The sequence below is a fragment of the Pseudophryne corroboree genome, chromosome 2, assembly GCF_028390025.1.
Source record: "Pseudophryne corroboree isolate aPseCor3 chromosome 2, aPseCor3.hap2, whole genome shotgun sequence".
In the NCBI taxonomy this organism is placed as follows: domain Eukaryota; kingdom Metazoa; phylum Chordata; class Amphibia; order Anura; family Myobatrachidae; genus Pseudophryne; species Pseudophryne corroboree.
In genome coordinates this window covers 351,184,843-351,207,414 of record NC_086445.1, presented here as the reverse complement: position 1 = coordinate 351,207,414, position 22,572 = coordinate 351,184,843, and the positions used below count along the sequence as shown (strand labels likewise).

Here is a 22,572-nt window from a genome sequence, read left to right as displayed (position 1 = left end):
AGATCCCAACATTTGTGGGGACATATTCAACTGTCTCTAATGGAATGGAGATGGGGGTACTTTACTTTTTAACAGAGCCATGTTGGATTGTATTTACCTTCATGGATCAAATTTAAAATATTTATTATTTAGGATTAGTAGCACTTTAATCAGTTAGACAAACTTAAAATGTATACAACAATCATGCGTGTTGAAATAAAACATACCACCCATTCAGCAAATTTCAAAATGTACAGTGTTGTTTATTTTATATGTGTAAAATGTATTAATGATGAATTTTTAAGGAAACAAGTTATATGCATATGATGCTTCTTGGTGTCTTGAACGTCATTGAAAGCTGTATTAACCATATTTTACCGTTATAAAATTGTAGGGAAAATATGAATACTTTTTCAGTGATTTGGATAAATTGGCACAACATATAAATTCAGCTAAGAGCAGCAGCATTAACAGTCATTTTCTATTTGTAGGACTTAATGTTATCTTTTCCTAGCCCACCTAAAACAGTAATATATGCAGGACATTATGAGGCTGTATTTCATTACTACCAGAGAAAATGAAATGTGTTTGCAGCCTCTTCTAAGGTTGTGTGTGGCACAGTGTAAATTTGTTATAAGGTACTTGTGTTTGTCTACATTTTATACCATAAAATCTAGCTGAAATGGCCTAAGAAAAAATAAATTTGATTGAAAACATTTGTTTTGGACATCTGTCCAGTAACCACATGTATGCTCGCAGTTTGCCACTTTCTCCATACAAACATAATTTAGTCAATATGACTTTTGGTGGCCAAGAGACTCCTATAAAGTCCTGCTTATATTGTGAAAATGAGTGGCAGTATTTATCTGTTTAACAGCAGACAAAGAGGAGCTTTGATACTTAATGAAATACACAAAATATTTAGATTTTTTTCAAAATTGGTTATAATAAAAGTGCATTCATAAACATGAGCAATTTCTGTTATAGAAGATTTGCTTATAAAATATAAGCATTTAGATTTGCTAAAAAATATATATTTTTCAAATTATGCCATTTCATGCTTGAATATTAAATTATATCAGTCTGTAGAAGTTTGAAAATGCACAATATTTGCAGCTCATTCATTCATTTAAGTAACATTGGGGGATCACCAAAAGTAAAATTTTAAGTCAGATTTTTAGTTCCGTATACAGCACCATTGTGTTCAATCACATCTCAAAAAAAAAACTAAACAGTAAATTTACTGTTTTATATTCTCCATTAAGGAAAGTAATATAATTTTCCACAACAAATTGGTCATTAGATCTTTATAAATGGCTATGGGATCATTATGAATCCCTGAAACAGAGTAGTGCAGATCAATGCACCACAGTAGTACCCCAGGCCCACCATTCCAAATGGGCCCCCTGCCACCCACTGCCGCTCCCAGTGCCTGACCCCCACTGTGTGATAGGAAACTCTGGCAGCAGCACAGGCAGCAGGGCAGCTGAACGATGGCTCAGCTGTCCAATAATATAGAAGCAGCAGCTGTGCGAAGAAGAGGAGGGAGCACTCTGAGTGTGTGGAGCTAGCAGAATAAAAAAGTAAGGCTGGCTATATTTGATTTTTAGGTCCTGGGTCATATATATATACATATATAGATAACCCTAAGGCCCGCATCCTAACCCTCACCGGTGGTGCCTAACCCTAATGCTCCGCAGGGTATATATAGTATTTATACATATATGTGTGTATAAATATATATATATATATATATATATACATATATATATATATATAATATTTTTTATTATATATATATATATATATATATATATATATATTATCTACATATGGGTGTACTACGAATTGCTGGCTGTTGGGATCCCGGCACCCAGCATACCAGTGCCAGGATCCTGACAGCTGGAATGCCTGCAGCAGGGTGAATGCAAAAGTGCCCCTTGTGAGCTCGCTGTGCTCGCCATGATGTGCTCATCACACTGCGCTCACCACACTGCAGGCATGGTGGCGCCACACTATTTATTCTACTTCCAGGGATGTTGTGGACACCCCAAGAGGGAGAATAGTTGTCAGTATTCCGGCGGTCAGGATCCCAGCACCAGTATACTGAGTGCTGGGATCCCGACAGCCATAATAATGAGTGCCACCCCTATATATAAAGATAACCCTAATCCCCAATAACCCCCTCTCTCCCCCACAACTTAGCCCTCCCTGGTGGTGCCTAATCCTACCACTCCACAGCATAAACCTAAACCTCCCTCCCCCACAGCCTATCCCTACCCGGTGGTGCCTAACCCCTAACCCACCCCTTCCTGCAAACTAACCTTAACTGCCCCCCGCAGCCTAAACCTAACCTCCCCAATGGCCCCTAAAGTCCCTGATAATGGAGAGGTTAAGATTTTTGCCTCAGAATTTTTGTTCCTCCTCTTTTGCACAAAATATTTTTTTTAATCTTTCACCCACTCCACCAAGGTAAGGGGGCTAGTACTGATAAGAGTGGTAGGGTCCCCCGTCCCCCTATTGTAAATGCACCAGGCCCCCCGAAAGCTTAATCTGGCTCTGATACACCAGTTTATACTCTAAGTGATTAAATTGGATTAGGCACCCTTTTTTATATTTTTATGGCTCATTTAAGCAGACTATATTTTTATAGTGTATAGGCTGCATCAGAATTATTCAATTTACATATCTCTAGTTACACTGACTTCTCTACTATTATTCATGCACTTCTCTTATATATTGATTTAGCAAAAAGGAGTCCCAATTGAAAGTGTTGGCTGAGTAGCAATTATGGTTCTGGTCCCATTGTGACACTGTAAAAGCTCTGTAGGCTCCCAAAAAACTCATGAACATACAGTGGATGGTATATGATCAATGCCTTGTACCTACACTATCAAAATATCTATTTTTATTTACATTTTACAGCATGTGTGTCTATTCCGCAATTCTACATGTCAAATTATATAATATAGAACAAATAGTTACTGCTTTAATTGCAAACATGAAACTTTAGGGTATCAAAAATACATTTAAAAAATCTTCAATAGTTAGTTAAATGCTGACACCACTAGTAATTGTTTATATTGATTTAATTTTGAACCATATATGCCTATGTTAATAACACATTGCATAATACACATAGGGTACAATTGATATTGCTGTAAATAGGGAATTCTTATGTCATCTCTTTGGTATTCATTTTGAAAATTGTATTATAATGAGCAACATTTCTGTACTTTAGATTATATGTATAAAGACTTGATCTTGGGTTTGCATTCCTTATTTAAATGCATTTGGCTTTCTGCCCTGTGGCTTTATATGGTCATTGAGTTTGTCTGTAATGTCAAACATCCTAATAATTTATACATGGGGGTACATTAACACCTATAAAAGACTTGTAAATAATATTCATACAAATAGGTTATTGATCACTATGTGGATAACAATAATCACTTTAGCATATATTATAAATCCCAGTGTCCTATAAAAAAAGAACACATCATCCGCATGATGTAATGGAGTTCAAGATCACCGGAGGTGCAGGATACCGGACAATCTTGGATGTTTTTTTAAAGGGGCAATCATATACAAGGATGGTTTTGCCTTGTAAGCATTTGGCCCTTTAAAAAAACATCTAAAATTGGCCAGCATCACGCACCTCCGGTAATCTCGGACTCCATTACATCCTGACGCTTGTTTTAGATTAGAATAATGTTGGATTTCATCTCAGAGTTTGATCCCTGTAGATATGAGCTGTGTCTGATGCCTAATTTATATTTATATAATAAATTACCTATATCTGTATAATAACTTCAGATCTGTCCCATCTCCTCAATGCATGTGCTGTGGAAGCTAGGGCATGCGCCCCAATGGCTCCCAATACAAGAGAGATGGGCAGACATAGGAGAGGAGTACCAGCCAGCAGGAAAGGGGAAAGTATGGGAGCAGGGCAGTGGTAATAGGCGGGACAGGGCTGTGGTAGAGTGGGTGGGCAGAATAGCAGAGGAGGGGGGAAGGCATGGCTAAACAAAGTAGAGAGTGGACAGGACAGAGACTGACATGACCCTGCATATGCCAGGTCCAATATACTGGTTATTTATATATGAATTCAGCTCAAGTGTGCAATACATTCTAGTGTCGTTCTGGAAAATATGTAAAGTGATTATTATTATTATTATATAAAAGTTTTATGATAATTCACAACTAGATCTCAGATCTGCATGAAAGCTCTAATTGTAAATCTGGTCTGTCATTGTCAAAGGCATAACTGAGGATGGAGATAGCAAAAGCAGAAGCAATGGGAAAAGACAAGAGTCAATAACCCTTATTCAATTAATATTGGAAGGGGCATAATATAGCATTGGGGTGTAAATATATGGGTACTGTGCAGATACTTACTAGCACTGCAGATATGTACAGTAGGTCCTAGCATTTCAGGGAAATAAGAGGCCAGCTTATGGAAAGGCTGCAAGAATGGAATTTTTAGAGTGGAAGGGTTTTCCTATGCTCATCGAAGCCCTAACAGACTTTGCTTGCTTTTTTTTAAAAACCCTGCTGTTCTTTAACATAAGAGTCAGAAAGGGCAATGATTAAATTTTCCAAAATATAAAAATGTAAAATAAATTATATATATATATATATATATATATATATATATATAATGGCAATGCAGCTGACCTGGGGTTTGTATAGCATTGTTATCAATTTGGTCTGCACCATGTGGCTGATAATGTGGTTGGCAAAGTGAAAGCACAAAGCCAATATTATGTTCATTTTCATTCTATATGCATTGATAGTACTTTGAGATAAATCATGTTTAAACTGGTAGGGCAGAATGGTCAAACCATGCCCTAGCCACAATATGGGTTGATGTTCTTTTGGAAAGTAATTAGATTATTTGTATCACATGACTATTTTTAAAGTGTTATAAAATCAAATGCATAGCAATGGAGGTTAAGCACAGATTGTGGATACATAATGCAGGTTACATTTTTAAAAAGAAGCACAATAGATTTGCACAGATTCTCTGGCTGGCTAGTTCATCACTCTATACAATAGGGAGTAGTGCTGGTATGGCACTATGGATAGGATAGGATAGGGGCGATAGACAGACAGACAGACAGACAGACAGACAGACAGATAGATAGATAGATAGATAGATAGATAGATAGATAGATAGATAGATAGATAGATAGATAGTATTTATAAGTCTAACAAGTATATGACTAGTTATAAGTCCATTTCTATATTTGTACCTGTTGGAAAGGCATCCTCAGTGCTCCCATGTTCACATAAGGTGCGACTCTACATGTTTCTAAATGACTTGCTGTTCCAAGAATGACACCTATAAGAGAAATAGAAATAAATAAATTAATAAATAAATAAATAGACCCTATTGGTCTTTCTATTCCAACAGAACTGTCTTTAATACTATGCATTAACACTATTTATTTTCTCCCAGTAACAATAGCAGAACTGATACTACTGTTAAGGATTTCATTTCTAACAGGAACTCACATAAATGTGTGTAATATTTTAACTGAAAGATTAAGACATGTTTATGAAAATGTTTTAGATAATGTTTTAGTTATTAGATGAATAGTATGTTATTAAAGCTATGTAAATAATTAAATAATAGCTCCCCCAATAATGAAACCGTTTAAATGTCCCATCATTCAGCAGTTCCCACATAGTCCTGCATGTACCTGGCAACAATTTGTTGGCTTCAGCTTACGCCACAGACATTGCATTGTCTGTGAATATCCCACTGCGTCTCTGAACAAAATACCAGGTGTGCATGAGAAAGAAGAGTGTAGAAAACACTTTGTTCCTGCCATCCTTGTCATTTCTCAGACATGTAGAATGTTATCCACTGATATCATGTTGCCAGTAGGAGTGAGCAGGATCCAGCAGATGGTTCCGGGTGTATGCAAGTTGTTGCAAAACCCACAGAACCTTGTAAATGCTGGCACATGTAAGTAAACTTTTAGGATGAGGTATAAGATCCAATAATAAATCTAAACCTTAATTTTCAGTATTGAGTTGAATTATCGTTAGCACATTTAGGTCCTTATTGGGAGTAAATTGGAGGTAAATACAGATAAACAGCTTCAATTTTGCATCTTGGCAAAACCATGTTACATTGCAGGAGTGGGGGAGGTGGGTTTAATGTGCAGGCATATTTATGCTAGCCATACATCAGACCAACTTTTCTCCAACATTCCAAACTTCCAACCATCCAACTTATCTGTCCAACTAAAACAGTGCTCCACACATCTAACCAACTTTTTATCAGTGCTCCACACATCTAACCAACTTGTCATCAGACCAACCAACCTGACAACCTCTGTCCAACTTGTGATGTCACCGAAGTAGGCGGATAGTGCCTGCCTACAGTACTTTAGTGGTTTTTTTTACTCAAAACATGCACATTCACATCTCGCTCTCTATCACTTCTCTCTCGCATCCTCACATCTCGCACTCCATCACTTCTCTCTCGCATCCTCACATCTCGCTCTCCATCACTTCTCTCTCGTTCTCTCACACCCCCACATATCTTAAGTGTATGAGGGACAATAGTTGACCACCTAAGTGGTCTCCGTGGATTGTCCGACAGGCTGGAGCCCACTATGTTACTGGAGCGGTGCGTGTGTGCTGCACAGCTCCATATGTGCCCTGCGACTGGAGCTTGCAGTGTTGTGAGGTGGTCCCTGGCTCCTGTAGCTGGAGCGGGAAGGAGGCGATGAGTGGCAGATCCCTGCGGCGTTGAAGGCAGTGGTCCTTGCAGCCTGTGAGGGATGGAGCCTGACTGCACTAAAGTGGCTGGTCCCTCCTGTAGTTGGAGGTGGTCCCTGCGATGTTGAAGGCAGCGGCAGCAGGGCCGTTTCTAGACAATTTGGCTCCCAGTGCGAGATTTCAAAATGCGCCCCCCCCCCCCAAATTGCTCTAAAAAAAAAAATGTGTGCCCCCCCCCCATATAGCCATAAAAAGAAAAAGCATGCGCGCTCCCGACAAGGGTGTGTGGCCCAATTAAAATGGGCGTGGTCTCATTAAAGTGGGCATGGCCTCATCTGATATCATCACACCCACCACAGGGGGGAAAAATAAAAATAAAAAAGTCCCCTTTTTACACATTACAGCAGGCAAGTGTCCCCATATTACACAGCGCGGCAGGCAGGTGTCCCCATTTTACACAGCGCGGCAGGCAGGTGTCCCCATTTTACACAGTACGGAAGGCAGGTGTCCCCATTTTACACAGTACGGTAGGCAAGTATCCCCATTTTACACAGTACGCAGGCAGGTGCCCCCATTTTACAAAGTGCAGCAGGCAGGTATCCCCATTTTACACAGTGCGGCAGGTAGGTGCCCCCATTTTACACAGCACGGCAGGCAGATATCCCTATTTTACACAGTGCGGCAGGCAGGTATCCCCATTTTACACAGTGCGGCAGGCAGGTATCCCCATTTTACACAGTGCGGCAGGCAGATGCCCCCATATTACACAGTACGCAGGCAGGTGCCCCCATATTACACAGTACGCAGGCAGGTATCCCTATTTTACACAGTGCGGCAGGCAGGTATCCCCATTTTACACAGCGCGGCAGGCAGATATCCCCATTTTACACAGTACGCAGGCAGATGCCCCCATATTACACAGTACGCAGGCAGGTGTCCCCATATTACACAGTACGCAGGCAGGTGCCCCCATATTACACAGTACGCAGGCAGGTGCCCCCATATTACACAGTACGCAGGCAGGTGACCCCATATTACACAGTACGCAGGCAGGTGCCCCCATTTTACACAGTGCGGCAGGCAGGAATCCCCATAGGCAGGTGTCCCCATTTTACACAGTGCGGCAGGCAGGTTTCAAGTTGAGGGGAAGGAAGGGGGAGAGAGAGAGAGAGAGAGAGAATACTTACGTCTTCCCGCTCTTCGGTCCCGCCGCCTCACGTGCCTCGCTCCGGCCGCCTCCTCCTTCATGCTTATCTCCTTATCGCCTCTCCCGAGCGCTCCTGCTCGGGGGGCGGAGTTTCGTGGAATGACGCGTTTGCGTCGTGACGTCACGACGCTACGCGTCATTCCGCGAAACTCCGCCCCCCCCGAGCAGGAGCGCTCGAGAGAGGCGATAAGAAGTAACAAAGTGCCGCGGCGGGCACCCCGTGCGGTTGCACGGCTCGCCCGCCGCTAGAAACGGCACTGAGCGGCAGGATGGAACCTGACGGTGATGAGGTGGCAAGCCCCTGCCGCCGGCGTGGGACAGAGGATGGCGGCCAGTGCGGGAAGGATGCTGGCGGCAGTGAGGTGGACGGTACCTGCGGCTGGCGCGGGACAGAGGCTGGCGGCTGGTGCGGGAAGGATGCTGACGGCAGTGAGGTGGACGGTACCTGCAGCCGGCGCGAGACAGAGGCTGGCGGCTGGTGCGGGAAGGTTGCTGGCGGCGGTGAGGTGGACGGTACCTGCGGCTGGCGCAGGAAAGAGGCTGGTGGCTGGTGCGGGAAGGATGCTGGCGGCGGTGAGGTGGACGGTACCTGCGGCTGGTGCGGGAAAGAGGCTGGTGGCTGGTGCGGGAAGGATGCAGGTAGCGGTAAGGTGGACGGTACCTGCGGCTGGCGCAGGAAAGAGGCTGGTGGCTGGTGTGGGAAGGATGCTGGCGGCAGTGAGGTGGACGGTACCTGCGGCTGGTGCGGGAAAGAGGCTGGTGGCTGGTGCGGGAAGGATGCAGGTGGCGGTGAGGTTGACCTGTTCCAGTGGTCAAAAAGCCTCCTCTGTTCCTATCCAACAAACAGGCTGGCTTAAGGCTGGTGGGGTCCCAGGGGCAATTAAGTTGTGGGGGCCCCCACCAGTAAATGTGTTGGCAAACCCTGAGCACCACCTGTGCGCCCCCCCCGAGCCCAACCTGCATCTCAGACAGTCCCCCTGCAGCATGCACACATCCCATCAGCACACACACACACACCTGCAGCACAAACACACACAACCCTGCAGCAGCAGACACCCCCCCCCCCCCCCCCCCCCGCAGCAGGTACACTACCTGCTGTGCGCTGCAGCATGGCCAGGGACCAGTGGCGTAAATAGAATTTTTCTCCCCCAAGCCAAACATTTCTTTGGCGCCCCCCCCCCCCCCCCTGCCCCTTCATGCTCCATAATTGGGAGAAAGAAAGGGATAAATATGCGCGCGCCGAAGGCGCGTGCGCGCCAAAAAGGGGCGTGGTTTTGTTGGAATGGGCCCTCCGTGTCCCTCCAACAAGCGGCGGAGGGAAGGAGACCGCGGACTGACATGCGGACGAACCGCATGTCACCAAAATTAGATCCCAAACACAGGAAAATGGTTAAAAACGTATGGAAACTATTTGTCTGAACAACAGTTTTTGTCCATTGTCCAGGATTTGGGAGCAAATTGATGATTTTTACTTACTCCCATACCTTACCAGATTTTCATTCTTACCAACTAGCTAGATAGTTGGATGCAAGTTGGTCATGTGTATGACCAGTCGGGTACATTCTAGCTGAACTCTAAAATCAACCAAAACAAAAATGCATTTTCACCCCTGATTTATATGGTTTATCGAGGTGCACCCTGAAGCTGTTTCTGTTCCCAACTCTAAAAGAGACCTATAGGGGGGAAATCAAATGTTTGAAAAGTTGGTTGGGTGTCTGTTGTTTCCTGTCTATTAGATAGGAAAAAACAGACACCCAACTGACTTTTCAAACAATTGAATATCCCCCATAATATGCACAACATGAAATGTAGTTTTTCTCAAAAGTTTCACCAATACCTTCCATTAAAAGCCTGGAACTAAAGGTCGATAGTCACCTGTATGCTAAGTTGCATTCATCTATGTGTCTGCACTTTTCCTCTATGCATACGGGATCAGTACGTAATCCCGCCGGACGGAATCCCGGCGGTCAGAATACCGACACCGGGATCCCGGCCGGCACAATCCAGACAGGGGGGCGAGCACAATGCAGCCCCTTGTGGCTCGCTACGCTCGGCACACAAATGTATTCTCCCTCTATGAGTGTCATGGACACCAACAGAGGGAGAATATGTTGAGATTGTGCCGGTCGGGATTCCGGTGTCGGTATTCCGACCAGTGGGATCTTGACCGCATCCCATGCATACACTTGGTTAAATGTCCATCAAATTTTAGCAAGCACTTGCACCTCCCCTATCTGAAGTGCAAGAGATTGAAATCAGATATATATCTATGTGCTCACAACTCATCATAGCACACAAGTCCGCTTACACATCCTCACTAAACCTAGCCTACTTGTGGACAGTATGTTGATGACCAACAATGTTTAGTATTAAACTCTCATATCCCATAAGCCTTTTCACATGAGATTTATATTATTTAAGGCAAATAACTAAATAAGTGCTTGAAAAAGTAACAGCTGCCTAGGAAGACTGAGGCCTACTACTTGCCTAGTGTATCTGGGGCCTACTACTTGCCTAGTGTATCTGGGGCCTACTACTTACCTTGTGTATCATTGCAGCAAGCTGCTCAATAAGAACATTTTGCAAGCAATTAATGATATTTTACCATTAACAGATGTAATATCTTCAAAGTGACTAATAGTCATATCATTGTTACAATTTCTAAAATAAAACAACCCTCTACCACTTTTACTGGAAAGACAAGAAAGTGTAACGAATTTGGAGGTACTCACCATACCCACCTTTATGCATTTGATTTTCTTGTTTTCTACATTTTGCTCTTCGGTTCTGGAACCATACCTATAAAACATATTTTAGTGGGTTAGGATCCTTCATCCTACAGGAATTATTCATAAATGGTATAGCTGTCGGTATTAAATACATCTGTAGTGTACAGACCAACTGATGTCATAATTGCTGAATAAAGTAACAATTCATTGTTGAACGCAATTACACCAAGACTGTGTACCTGGAACTAAAGGTCGATAGTCACCTGTATGCTAAGTTGCATTCATCTATGTGTCTGCACTTTTCCTCTATGCATACGGGATCAGTACGTAATCCCGCCGGACGGAATCCCGGCGGTCAGAATACCGACACCGGGATCCCGGCCGGCACAATCCAGACAGGGGGGCGAGCACAATGCAGCCCCTTGTGGGCTCGCTACGCTCGGCACACAAATTTATTCTCCCTCTATGGGTGTCATGGACACCCACAGAGGGAGAATATGTTGGGATTGTGCCGGTCGGGATTCCGGTGTCGGTATTCTGACCAGTGGGATCTTGACCGCATCCCATGCATACACTTGGTTAAATGTCCATCATATTTTAGCAAGCACTTGCACCTCCCCTATCTGAAGTGCAAGAGATTGAAATCAGATATATATCTGTGTGCTCACAACTCATCATAGCACACAAGTCCGTTTACACATCCTCACTAAACCTAGCCTACTTGTGGACAGCATGTTGATGACCAATTACGCCATTTAGCTGCAAGTAGAGTTGTGACTGTGAGACGTATGACTCAGAACAGAATCTCCTGTAGATACAGGTGGTATGCTATGGAGCAAGCGTAGTGATTACATTTGCAAGATCTGTTATACTTGCGTAGATGTTGAAATTAGCTCCTATATTGATAACTTTTGGGCCATTATGGGGAAAACTATACAAACACTGGGGGATATACAATTGTTTGAAAAGTCAATTGGGAGTCTGTTTTTTCTTATCTAATAGATAGAAAAAAACAGACACCCAACCGACTTTTCAAACATTTGAATTCCCCCCAATATCTGCTACATTTATTACATATATAGTATGTATTACACAAAATATGTTTAATAAAATAATTATCAATACATGTCTGTAAGAGAAAAAATTATATGGTAAGTTGATACACTTTTGGAGTAAACAGATTTTTTTTATTTTTGAGCCTGTGAAATATTTCTCATAGTACATAGATAGTTTAGCAAAATGCAGTCTTTACATATATAGGAAGATTCTCTTCCAAACCAGTCGGACTAAATGAATGGCTGCAATATGACAATAATGCTGCATTCTGCAGAATGTGACTGTAAAAACAACAAGAGCACTTCAATGTCAGTTCTCACAGTACTGACTTACAATATCAAACATGCATTAAGTGGTGTTAAAAGTCTGGCCAGCATTTAAGTTAGTACCATACAGTAAGTTCTGAGAATTTGGTCCTCATAATGATCAATTGTCTCTAACGACCCTTCATGCTGCATTCAGCTTTCAGTAAATTAACAACAGAACAACCCACCATAGGCAGTTCCGTCTATTTTACTGTAAAGCAAAGGTACCAATACTGACTATGATTTGCAGGATAGCATGAATTGCTGGTTTTTACTTGTCAAAATATTTATATATTAGCTATACTTTTAATATAATAATAATAATAATAATAATAATAATAATAATAATAATAATAATATAAATGATGAAATTGTACAGTACATATATATATATATATATATATATATATATATATATATATTATATTTAATATTATTACTACCAGTTATTTATATAGCACACACATATTCCGCAGCGCTGTACAGAGAATATTTGCTCATTCACATCAGTCCCTGCCCCAGTGGAGCTTACAATCTATATTCCCTATCACATGTACACACAGACACATTCACACTAGGGTTAATTTTGTTGGAAGCCAATTACCCTACCAGTATAATTTTGGATTGTGGGAGGAAACCGGAGCACCTGGAGGAAACCCATGCAAGTACGGGGAGAATATACAAACTCTGCACAGTTAGGGCCGTGGTGGAAATCAAACCCATGACCTCAGTGCTGTGAGGCAGTAATGCTAACCATTACATTGTCCGTACTGCCCGGATGGTGTAATGCCCATACTGCCTGGATGTATAGTGCTATTTTTAACAATCAGTAATCATAAATGTTTTAACAAAGATGCCAAAAAAACTTTCTAAAGAAAGCTATTGAGACCAATACAAAGTGATAGATAGATAGATAGATAGATAGATAGATAGATAGATAGATAGATAGATAGATAGATAGATAGATAGATATAGAGAGAGAGAGAGAGAGAGAGAAATCTATTTATAGCGAAGAGTGTCACCCACCTCACATAGATCCTATATTTATTTTAACTTTGTGCTATCCAGATATATATCACCATATCAACTGGTTATACTTGCACCAAAGATTAATTTTTGTGCATGCTCAAATACATATAATATACTGTATAAGACTGGCTGCAGTCCTAGCAATAGTTGAAATTGTAACTTTGAACCTCACGTGTGTGTGTGTGTGTGTGTGTGTGTGTGTGTGTGTGTGTGTGTGTGTGTGTGTATTTGTGTACACACACACACACACACACACACACACGTAATGTTGTGAATGCCTTAGCATATAATATTTATATAACATGAATATTGCACTATAAATCAATAAATTATTGTAAAGTGTTGTGTTTGATATTTGTATATGTGTATATATGTGTATATGTACACAGTGACATTTTGTTAAACTTAAACTAAACCTGCCCTTTACTATACTTACATCTTATAATGTAATATATGGTGACTTTGTCTACACAAGGGGCCTAATTCCAAGTTGATCGCAGCAACAAATTTGTTAGCAGTTGGGCAAAACCATGTGCACTGCAGGGGGGCAGATATAACATGTACAGAGAGAGTTAGATTTGGGTGGGGTGTGTTCAAACTGAAATCTAAATTGCAATGTAAAAAATAAAGCAGCCAGTATTTACCCTGCACAGAAACAAAATAACCCACCCAAATCTAACTCTCTCTGCAAATGTTATATCTGCCACACCTGCACTGCACATGGTTTTGCCCAACTGCTAACACACTTGCTGCTGCGATCAACTCGGAATTACCCCCAATAAGAGAGCACAATTGAGAGTTTCTATATTTCTATCTGTTTTCAATCTATTGGGCAAATATAAAATACCTGCTGTATATGCATAATTATTTTGCACACTCACAACATTTTCATTTGACAGAACGTAATTATGCATTTTACAATTGCTTAAATTCCTTCACCTTGAAGGCTGCTCATAATTTGTAATGCTGATAATGTACAACTCATTAAAAGTAAATCTTTAATACATGTGAGGAAACTGTTGTTTCAATTATGTGCAGCATTTAGATAGATAGATAGATAGATAGATAGATAGATAGATAGATAGATAGATAGATAGATAGATAGATAGATAGATAGATATGGGATTTTCCTTATGCTCTAATAATTAATAAAAAAATATAGTAAACAAAGTTTGACTACAAAACTAATGTACCCTGCAACTCTGGTACTCTGGTCAATGTCAGACATTTGCTTATTGATGGGTCTCTTTAACCTGATAAAATGGGTCAATATTGTAGCAACATTATACTTTTCTAGACCTTTTTTCTTTTCAAAACATACACTAGCTAATTATCCATTATTTTCCAGTCATTTACCTCATCTACATACAAAAATACAACATTTTCCATGTAACCTTGAAATGAGGCATCATTAATTGTTCATAATCACTCAATATTCGTGCTTAAGGCAGGTGAGGCGTCAGGGACCTGTCTTACATTCTAGAAGAGTAACATAGATTTACACTGAGCAGTTAAGACGGTAAGCAGTGTAGCAGCTTGGTTTATTTAATAAGCGCAACTTCACACAATAGCTGCAATCACTTTCTACAAGTGTAGGACGCATAAAATGAAATATACTGTACTAGGCTGACTGTATTATACCTCTACTGCTGCCTGCTAAACAGCTCTCGGGTATAAGTAAGACAATGGGGGCGTACTTCTGCTACTAATAATACATGAAAAATCTTCCTTCATTTTCTCTCCATAAAAATCAACATCGATTGCAGACACAATATGCAGGATCATTAGTTCCTAATATCAGTGTCGATAAATCAGCAAGGAAGGAATCACAGAAAGGTGGGAGATGATTCACCATGACACTAAGCTGTAATACCACTATGCTATGATCTATCACAAGTGCATGTATAGCATTTACAATAGATACTTACTGCACAAATGCCCAAAATTGGAAGTGCTTAATGTCTGTCAAGTGATCCTACAGTTTAATTAATACTAGCTGCGATTTCTTCATTGCATTCCCCTCCAAGCTTTGTTCAATTGCCTTAATGACGGTCATTTACAAGTCAGTAATTAGTGCAAGAAACTCTCTTAAGGCATTTATCATTGCAGTGCTCACAGTGCAATGCCACGCTATGCTAGATGTGATTACATGCCCTGGACGTTCCTCTCTGACATTAGATGGAGATTTAATAGATGCACTGTGTTATAGGGGCTCAGTGTAGCTGACATGCCCATCGATAATCTCTGACTAGCCCCATAATACTGATCTTGTCTATCCCAGCCAGGCACTAGCACCCATCCTGTATGAATGGGCATTATAAAGTTACTGGGGCGGCCGGGAGGACAACTTGCACTCTGCTGTGTATGTAGATCTTGCAGACAAAGAGAGAGCTGTAATAAGCAGCGTGTAATATGATTATCTAATACTGATTTGGTGGCATCTGCGGGTGCGCTGAACATTGCTCCTGGCGTATTGGCACGGCACCTTTGGAAATAATAAAACGACTTAAGAGTGAGAAATGAACCGACTTCAGTCATGAGAGAGGGGAAAAAAATCAAGTTATGAGAAATAATAGTGATAAATTAGCCAGTAGGTTAAGCAATAATAAATCAGTCTTGGCGCGATTTGCGATCAATTCCAATTAAGCACGAATATGCTAAGTAAAGCGCGGTACACTGTTTTAGACAGTTATTTCTTCATTAAGGATCACTCAGTGATTTCTTTCACAAATACTCTAATCTGATTTCCTTTTGATTTCCATTAGAGACAGTGAATAATGACATTTAATTTAGCTGTGCGCCATAAACCAAGAGATATTTCTTGTAATTGAATTACTGCCTGCTCCTCACCATGGTCTCATAACTTTCAATTATAACCCTGACAGCTGGGTGGTATGGGGTTCCCGGACACGCTAAAAATAAAAGGTTAATAAGGACCAGGCAGGCATAGGAACATCAATTTATTTACAGCAAATTTCCACTCTAAATTGAAACTGTATCCTCTAACAACAAGGACAGTGTGTGCTGATAGGAGGTTATTACAACAAGCAAGAAAGTATTAAAAAATGCCTTTCTGTCTTCTACTTTCATATCTGGCCCCCTCCCCTACCCCCCTGCCCAAATCCACCTCTTATTTTCATTTGCTAATACTTGTTATTAGGAATGTTCTTCGTTTCACTCACACAATTAGCTTCCTTTTTCTGAAAATGCCCAACTATTTTTAATGCAAACAAATTAAAAAAAAAAAGCTGCCAAGTTTTTTTCATGTCCCCACCTGAATCAATATAGACATTTTGGCTGAGATTTTCAAGATCTGAAAACAGTTTAAGGAGCAATTTTCTGCAACTTTGAACATCCTGTTAAGGTGCTACTCTGTAATAAAGTACTAAACGAAGGACTGCAAAATGAAATTACAAGTAATTTGTTTTTACAGAAACAGTACATCAAGGCACTAGAAGATATTACAGATCATGACCATGAGAACTGGAAATAACATACAAGTTGATATCCCCTTTAGCTAAATAAAAAAAATACTAATTTTTTTAAATATATTTTCTTAAATGAATTTGGGTAGTTTGGTCAGATGAATCTTGTATATGGGCAGAGTATAGCACACACATACCCTTCTAATAAGCCACATTTTACACTCATATCATAAACACATCTGAAATACTCTATAGGTAAATAATAATAAAAGATTATTTGTTCTCTACATGTCGCATATTTTCATTTTTCTACATTTTGCTGCAATTGATATATTCTCCTTGTAAATATTTTTTTAAAGATGTTTTAACAAGCCTACTCTCCCTGGCAGCAACACATAAGTGCTCAGTTTCTTATACTTACTGTATAATTATGTTCACTGTTATGGATGATACCTGTGGCGGTTTCCTTCCTGCATGTAATTACAATGCACAATTTGCACTTGTTTTGAATACAACTCTACTTTTTCTTTTCCTCTTTCTTTTTTTAAGTCCTTGAATTGTTATCTTGATCGATTAATTCTTAGACAGGAAAAGTTATGTCTAATAGAGATTTAATTCAATGCGTCCTGTCATAAACGTTGACCGCTCAGCTAAAAGCTCGTAAATACGTTTTACTGACTAAATAATAATTTTCAGGATTGTGTTTCCAGCACTTTCAAAGCAGCAAGAGAGCAGATGGGATAGACTTGGATGTCATAAATCCATATGCCTGTCAAGCAGGTCAGCTGGGGCACCTTTACCCCCCGGCTCATGATAATCCAGCCCAAAGCAGCCAAATAACCTTTTAAAAAGGCCTATTTTATTCGTCGGTGGCAACGACATAAGGTGGAAAACTGTGCTGAAAACTAATAAGACGGGATCTGCTTCTTGTGCCAAAATATTGTTGATACAGAATACAGATATATAAGTATGTATGGGGCTAAATCTCCAGGAAGCTGGTAGCGCATAATTTATATGCCTAAACTGGTAGGAGCCAAATTATCGTCCCTCATTAAAATATGTTCAAAATGCATGATATATTATTATTATTATTATTATTATTATTATTATTATTATTAATAATAATGATGATAATAATAATAATAATAATAATAATAAATATTATAATAATAATAATAATAATATTGTTGCAATTTTTTATATTAGCATTGCATATTTTATGCCATTTTACTAAAGGTACACATCCTTATGGCCACATTTGCAGACATTTTGCATTTTATTCAGTCTCATATTTCTCTGCTACAAGAATATCTGCATAATACAACACTTTCTATATGAAGCAGTGTACAGCATTCTTATAGGGCATCTACTACAGTATATGCGATAGCAATTCAACAGTGTGTTCCTTAAGATCGTATTCTCCTTACCTGTACCCTGGCTTCAGAAAGTCCCAACCTTTGGCTCAGCTCCTCTCTCATGAATGCATCAGGATAGTGAGTCTCATCAAACAGTCTTTCAAGTTCATTTAACTGCTCTAATGTAAAATTAGTTCTGCTTCTCCTCTGTTTCAGCTTGGTTTGTCCGTCTTCATCCTCTGATTTCACGTCTTCTCTCTTGTCTTTACACTCGTAGATCCCTGGCAAGAATGAAGACAGTGTCATTAAAGAAACAGCTCGGTGGGGACCTGCTATCAAAGCTTCACTGCTCTCCCACTACTCCAGCGAGTTTTATGGAACAAAAACCCCTATTGCTTCAAACAGCTCATCTTTCTGATACATGAGCCTCTTCCCCCTCTCTTTCTGCAATACGTATCGAAACCCCTTTGACAAATGACCCAATGTATAAACTTCAATTAACAACCTGTATTTTATCAATTGTATATATATTTTTTTTATTTGACCCTAGAAAAAAAATGATCGATGCGATTTGATTGTCCTTCGGTAGGAAGAAGCTAGTAATCTTAATAATTACTCTTCATCCGCCATGTATTTCATGAACTACTCCGCTGTAACAGATATGTTCTAATGTATTCTCAATCGATTTTTATTAGTCCAATAGCGGTGTAGGGCGCGCAGGCACAAAGATCAATTGTAGACATACTGAATGCAAATACAAGGGGATCAAGGATTTGTATCTATTTGCAATCATTTAATAATGATAATGAATCCAGTCAATGGCACTGCAGACTCTGCAATTTTGGTTCATTACACATGATAAATAGATTAACAGCAAATGTTACATTGCACTCACTCTCTGGGGCTCTTATTCTTTTGCATTGTGATCTATTATATGTCAGTACTGACACTTATTATCATTTTATATATATAACTTTTCGTCCACAGACAATATCCATAAACTGCTATAATATATTATATAGTAGAAATCGTACAAATAAATATCGATGAGGATTGACGACAGATAATAGATGATAGATGAGAGAAATAGATAGATATATAGATAGATAGATAGATAGATAGATAGATAGATAGATAGATAGATAGATAGATAGATAGATAGATAGATAGAATTGGAGGGTGTTTACAGCTATATCGCACATGGTGTATTAGAGCATGCCTCCCTGTATGCTCTTCTGACATCAGCACAGCACAGTGTTGTACAAAATCTCAGCTTTTATCAATGCTTCTTCAATCAGCAAGACAAGAAAGTGCTCTGGAGGGGGTTAATGGAGCCTCAATTAGGAATATGATAGTCAAGTGCCAAACCTTTTACTTTACTTATAAATACATTCATGCTCTTGGAGGGAGATATATATATATATACATATATATATACACACACACACACACACACACACACACACACACACACACACACACACATATACTACAACTTGTAATATGCTAATGATATGCAAAATGAACGACATTGTAAAACAGCAACAGTAAAATATTATTACTACTACTATTATTATTATTATTAATAATAATAATAATTATAATAATAATAATAATAATAATAATAATAATAATAATAATAATGATGTTTCCTGTGTCTAAGTAACAGTTTTAATTCCTATTATTATTGTTCACCTAAAGATACCAAATCTTAATTCTATGTCAATTATAAAGTACATTAAATTTCTTTTTTTTAAGTAGTTATTAGACCCTCATGCAAAAACGTCTGTCAGATTGGTGTAATCCATTACATAAAATTAACTTTGCAAAGGTTGTAAAGAAAATGGATGTGTAATTGTTTCCATGTGTTTATAGAGTACTTCTATGTAGTTTTAATCATTTTTTAATCCTTTTGTTCTTCCACTACACTTAAACTTTATTACATTTGCAGTTAGGCTGAAAGGAATGCATGCAAGTGGCATTACAGACGTCGAGATGGGCAGTGGCAGCGAACAGCTGACCGAGGCGATACACTGACATTTAATTATACAATGAGGATCCCATTTTCTCCTTAGTGTGATATATTAGACTAGAATGGCCACGCGGTGACATTTGCTATTGCAATAAATATTACATTTTCAAACGATCTGAAATTTTGATCGTCGTAAGGATTATTGTGGTAACAAGGTATTTTGTAGAAACCTCCACTTGGATTGTAGTATATTCAAAAATACATGTGAAATTTTACTGGTCCGTCATCATACTGCAGTCTCTGCTTTGGAATTATACGATTTATTTCTATACAGTTGTTTTGCATTACAAAAATAAATAAAAAATATATCTGAATAGATGTGATTGTGTATGAAAATTGCAATGTGTGCCTCACACAGATGGCGTGTCCTAGCACAAGGGAAACATATAGTAACACAAACCTCATTTATACTCTCCTCATCCTGCTCTCTTACATGTCTTGTTTTTAATTTAGTTTCACCTTGAGTTACACCAGATGAAAACGTTTTGGCCTCCTCTCTCCCAGAGCCACATGTTTTACAGGCTGTTTGCAATATGTCTTTTTTTTTTTTTTTTTTTTGTATGGAACAGCCATGATAGCAATTTGAAAGAGGGACGGACACCTGTGTGCCCGGGTCAGAAACTGTTCTGTGGGTCTTGCCCATGTGTCTGGCCTCCTGATGGCTCTGACAAAGATGAAGGGATAGAGTGGGTGCAACAGAGGGTATTATGCTGGAAGTACATGTAGCAGTGTGTGTGCAGTGTAGAACTGGGCCGCACTGTCATATCACTTCCTATTATTAGCATTTACACAGCCGGGAACTTCACCAACACTATCAGCTGAAGAACCGAAAATAGTCATTTCAGACCCATATTTCTCCAACATCCCTGCTATATCAAATGATCTGCACTCAATAAGGTATGACCTTCCCGTTTTTGTTCAAAACACACAGCTAATTACTAACTGGGTATAAAATATACAGCACAGATGTAACCATCATTTCTGTTTCTAACTAGAACATAATACAATGCTTACGCTGGCCTGCATGGAACAGCTCGTAATGTGTGTAATCGTTCGAATTGAATTCATGTTACATGCTTAATAAATAACTAAAAATGATCTTGCCAACCTCATGCTGTACATGGAAAGTAGTGTGTTGAATGTAGTGTAATCATGGTGTTGGTAAAGTAGAATGACTCGAAGCTGTCCAGTTACCAGGAGTGATCGCAGCATAATACTAGTAATGATTCTGCATGCACTGCATGTCTGTGTGTTGTCTCTATATGGCTGTAACTTTTTCCTGACCCTACTCCAGCACAGCATCGAGAATCCAATGCAACAGATCTGCTGCGTTACATCCATAGAGGTTTCACATACTTACCCTCAGAAATCCTGGTCGTGCTGTAGTCTTTCAGCTTGTCTTTGTCAATGTCTGTGTGCTCTTTGTAGAGATGCAGCGAGCAGTGGTTGTTGTTCTCTGTAATGTCCTGGAGGTTTGTATCAGAGTTCCCTAGCTCCCTGGCCCGAGCCAAGCCCGTCTCCAAAACTTCCCTGTATGTAATGCTCTCCTTCTTGCTGTTGCCACTGCCACTGTTATCCTTGTTTTTTTGGTCAAAGGATTTAGATACAAAAGCTGTAAGTTCTTCCATGGCTGCCCTGTGATCTTGTAGCACCTATCCACAGAGATCCACTTGCTTTTTCACTAGGAGATCTCCACGTCTCCTGGAAGCTTTTTATTGTTTCTCCCCCTTTTTTTCACGTCGAGGATGAACTGCATAGGGTTAGATCACTCCTGCTGTTATTTATGCCTTTCAATTTGAGATCACACTATTTATACATGGATACCTCAGCCCAGCCCCCAGCTCTCCCTGTCTCCAGCAATTACTGAGTTCTCCACAGTTGCAGGCGGATTCCTAGCAGCTATCCCCCACCTCAGTACAGCAATTGGCTTTCTTCTTATTTCATCACTGTTTGGCATCAATGCACCTTGATTTAGAGAAATAAGATGCTCCAAAATGAGAGGGGGAAAAAAAGGCAAATAAAGCAAGCAAAAGGCAGGGGGACATCAGGTATCTGCATTCAAAATAATAATAATACCAATAATACACAACAAAGTCAAGAAATGTATAATCAGGAGATTCTTTGCAAGCAGCACTGTGACTTCTGGAGCTAAAGGCAACTGTCTGGTGTCATTTGTTTTGTAATGGATTTAGGGTAGGTTATAACAGGGGAAGACAATTGAAACAGATAATTGATTAACTGGGGGATCCTTGTAGATTATAATAGTTTTGTATAATTGCTCCTGTTATGCATGTTGCTTTGTATTTGAAGAATGTGTAAGCAGAACAATGTATTTTTAGTCGTCCATAAGTACTCAGGAACACCCATACATATTCTTAATATAAAATGTTTGAAAATGTTGAGAATTTTTCATCATAAAGTGCTGTTTTTTTATATATTTTTATTATCGCCGGTAAATAGCAACTAGTTTCCGTTTCCAAGCGTTTAAAGGATTTGTAAGGATTTTAGGAGATAAAATAATGTCAAAATATAAACTACTCCAACGCCATGGAACTCACTAACGCAAACGTGTAAACCTATGCATTGCTCTCCGGAGACTGGATATATATTTATTTGACAAAGTGAATCTGTTTTATTGCCTTTGGGTTAGATTCATTTTATGAATAAACGTGTCTTGTATGAAATAAATTTATAAATTCCGCTGTGTGATAGCATTTTGG

General features: G+C 39.6%; 1 protein-coding gene across 2 annotated transcripts in view; it reads right to left on the bottom strand.

The window, feature by feature from the left end:
- The window catches only part of LOC135019351 (short stature homeobox protein), a 31,417-nt gene extending 9,644 nt beyond the window's left edge, over positions 1 to 21,773 (bottom strand). The window contains exons 1-4 of one of the 2 annotated variants that reach the window (XM_063953094.1): positions 21,213 to 21,773; positions 17,893 to 18,101; positions 10,663 to 10,720; positions 5,235 to 5,323 (exon numbers count right to left, since the gene is read on the bottom strand). In XM_063953094.1, the coding sequence (XP_063809164.1) occupies positions 5,235 to 5,323; positions 10,663 to 10,720; positions 17,893 to 18,101; positions 21,213 to 21,480 (624 nt within the window). In that variant the 5' untranslated portion in view covers positions 21,481 to 21,773. Of the gene's footprint in view, positions 1 to 5,234; positions 5,324 to 10,653; positions 10,721 to 17,892; positions 18,102 to 21,212 lie in introns of both variants that reach the window. The other variant, XM_063953093.1, reaches the window with a different exon arrangement.
- Positions 21,774 to 22,572: the final 799 nt, after the last annotated feature.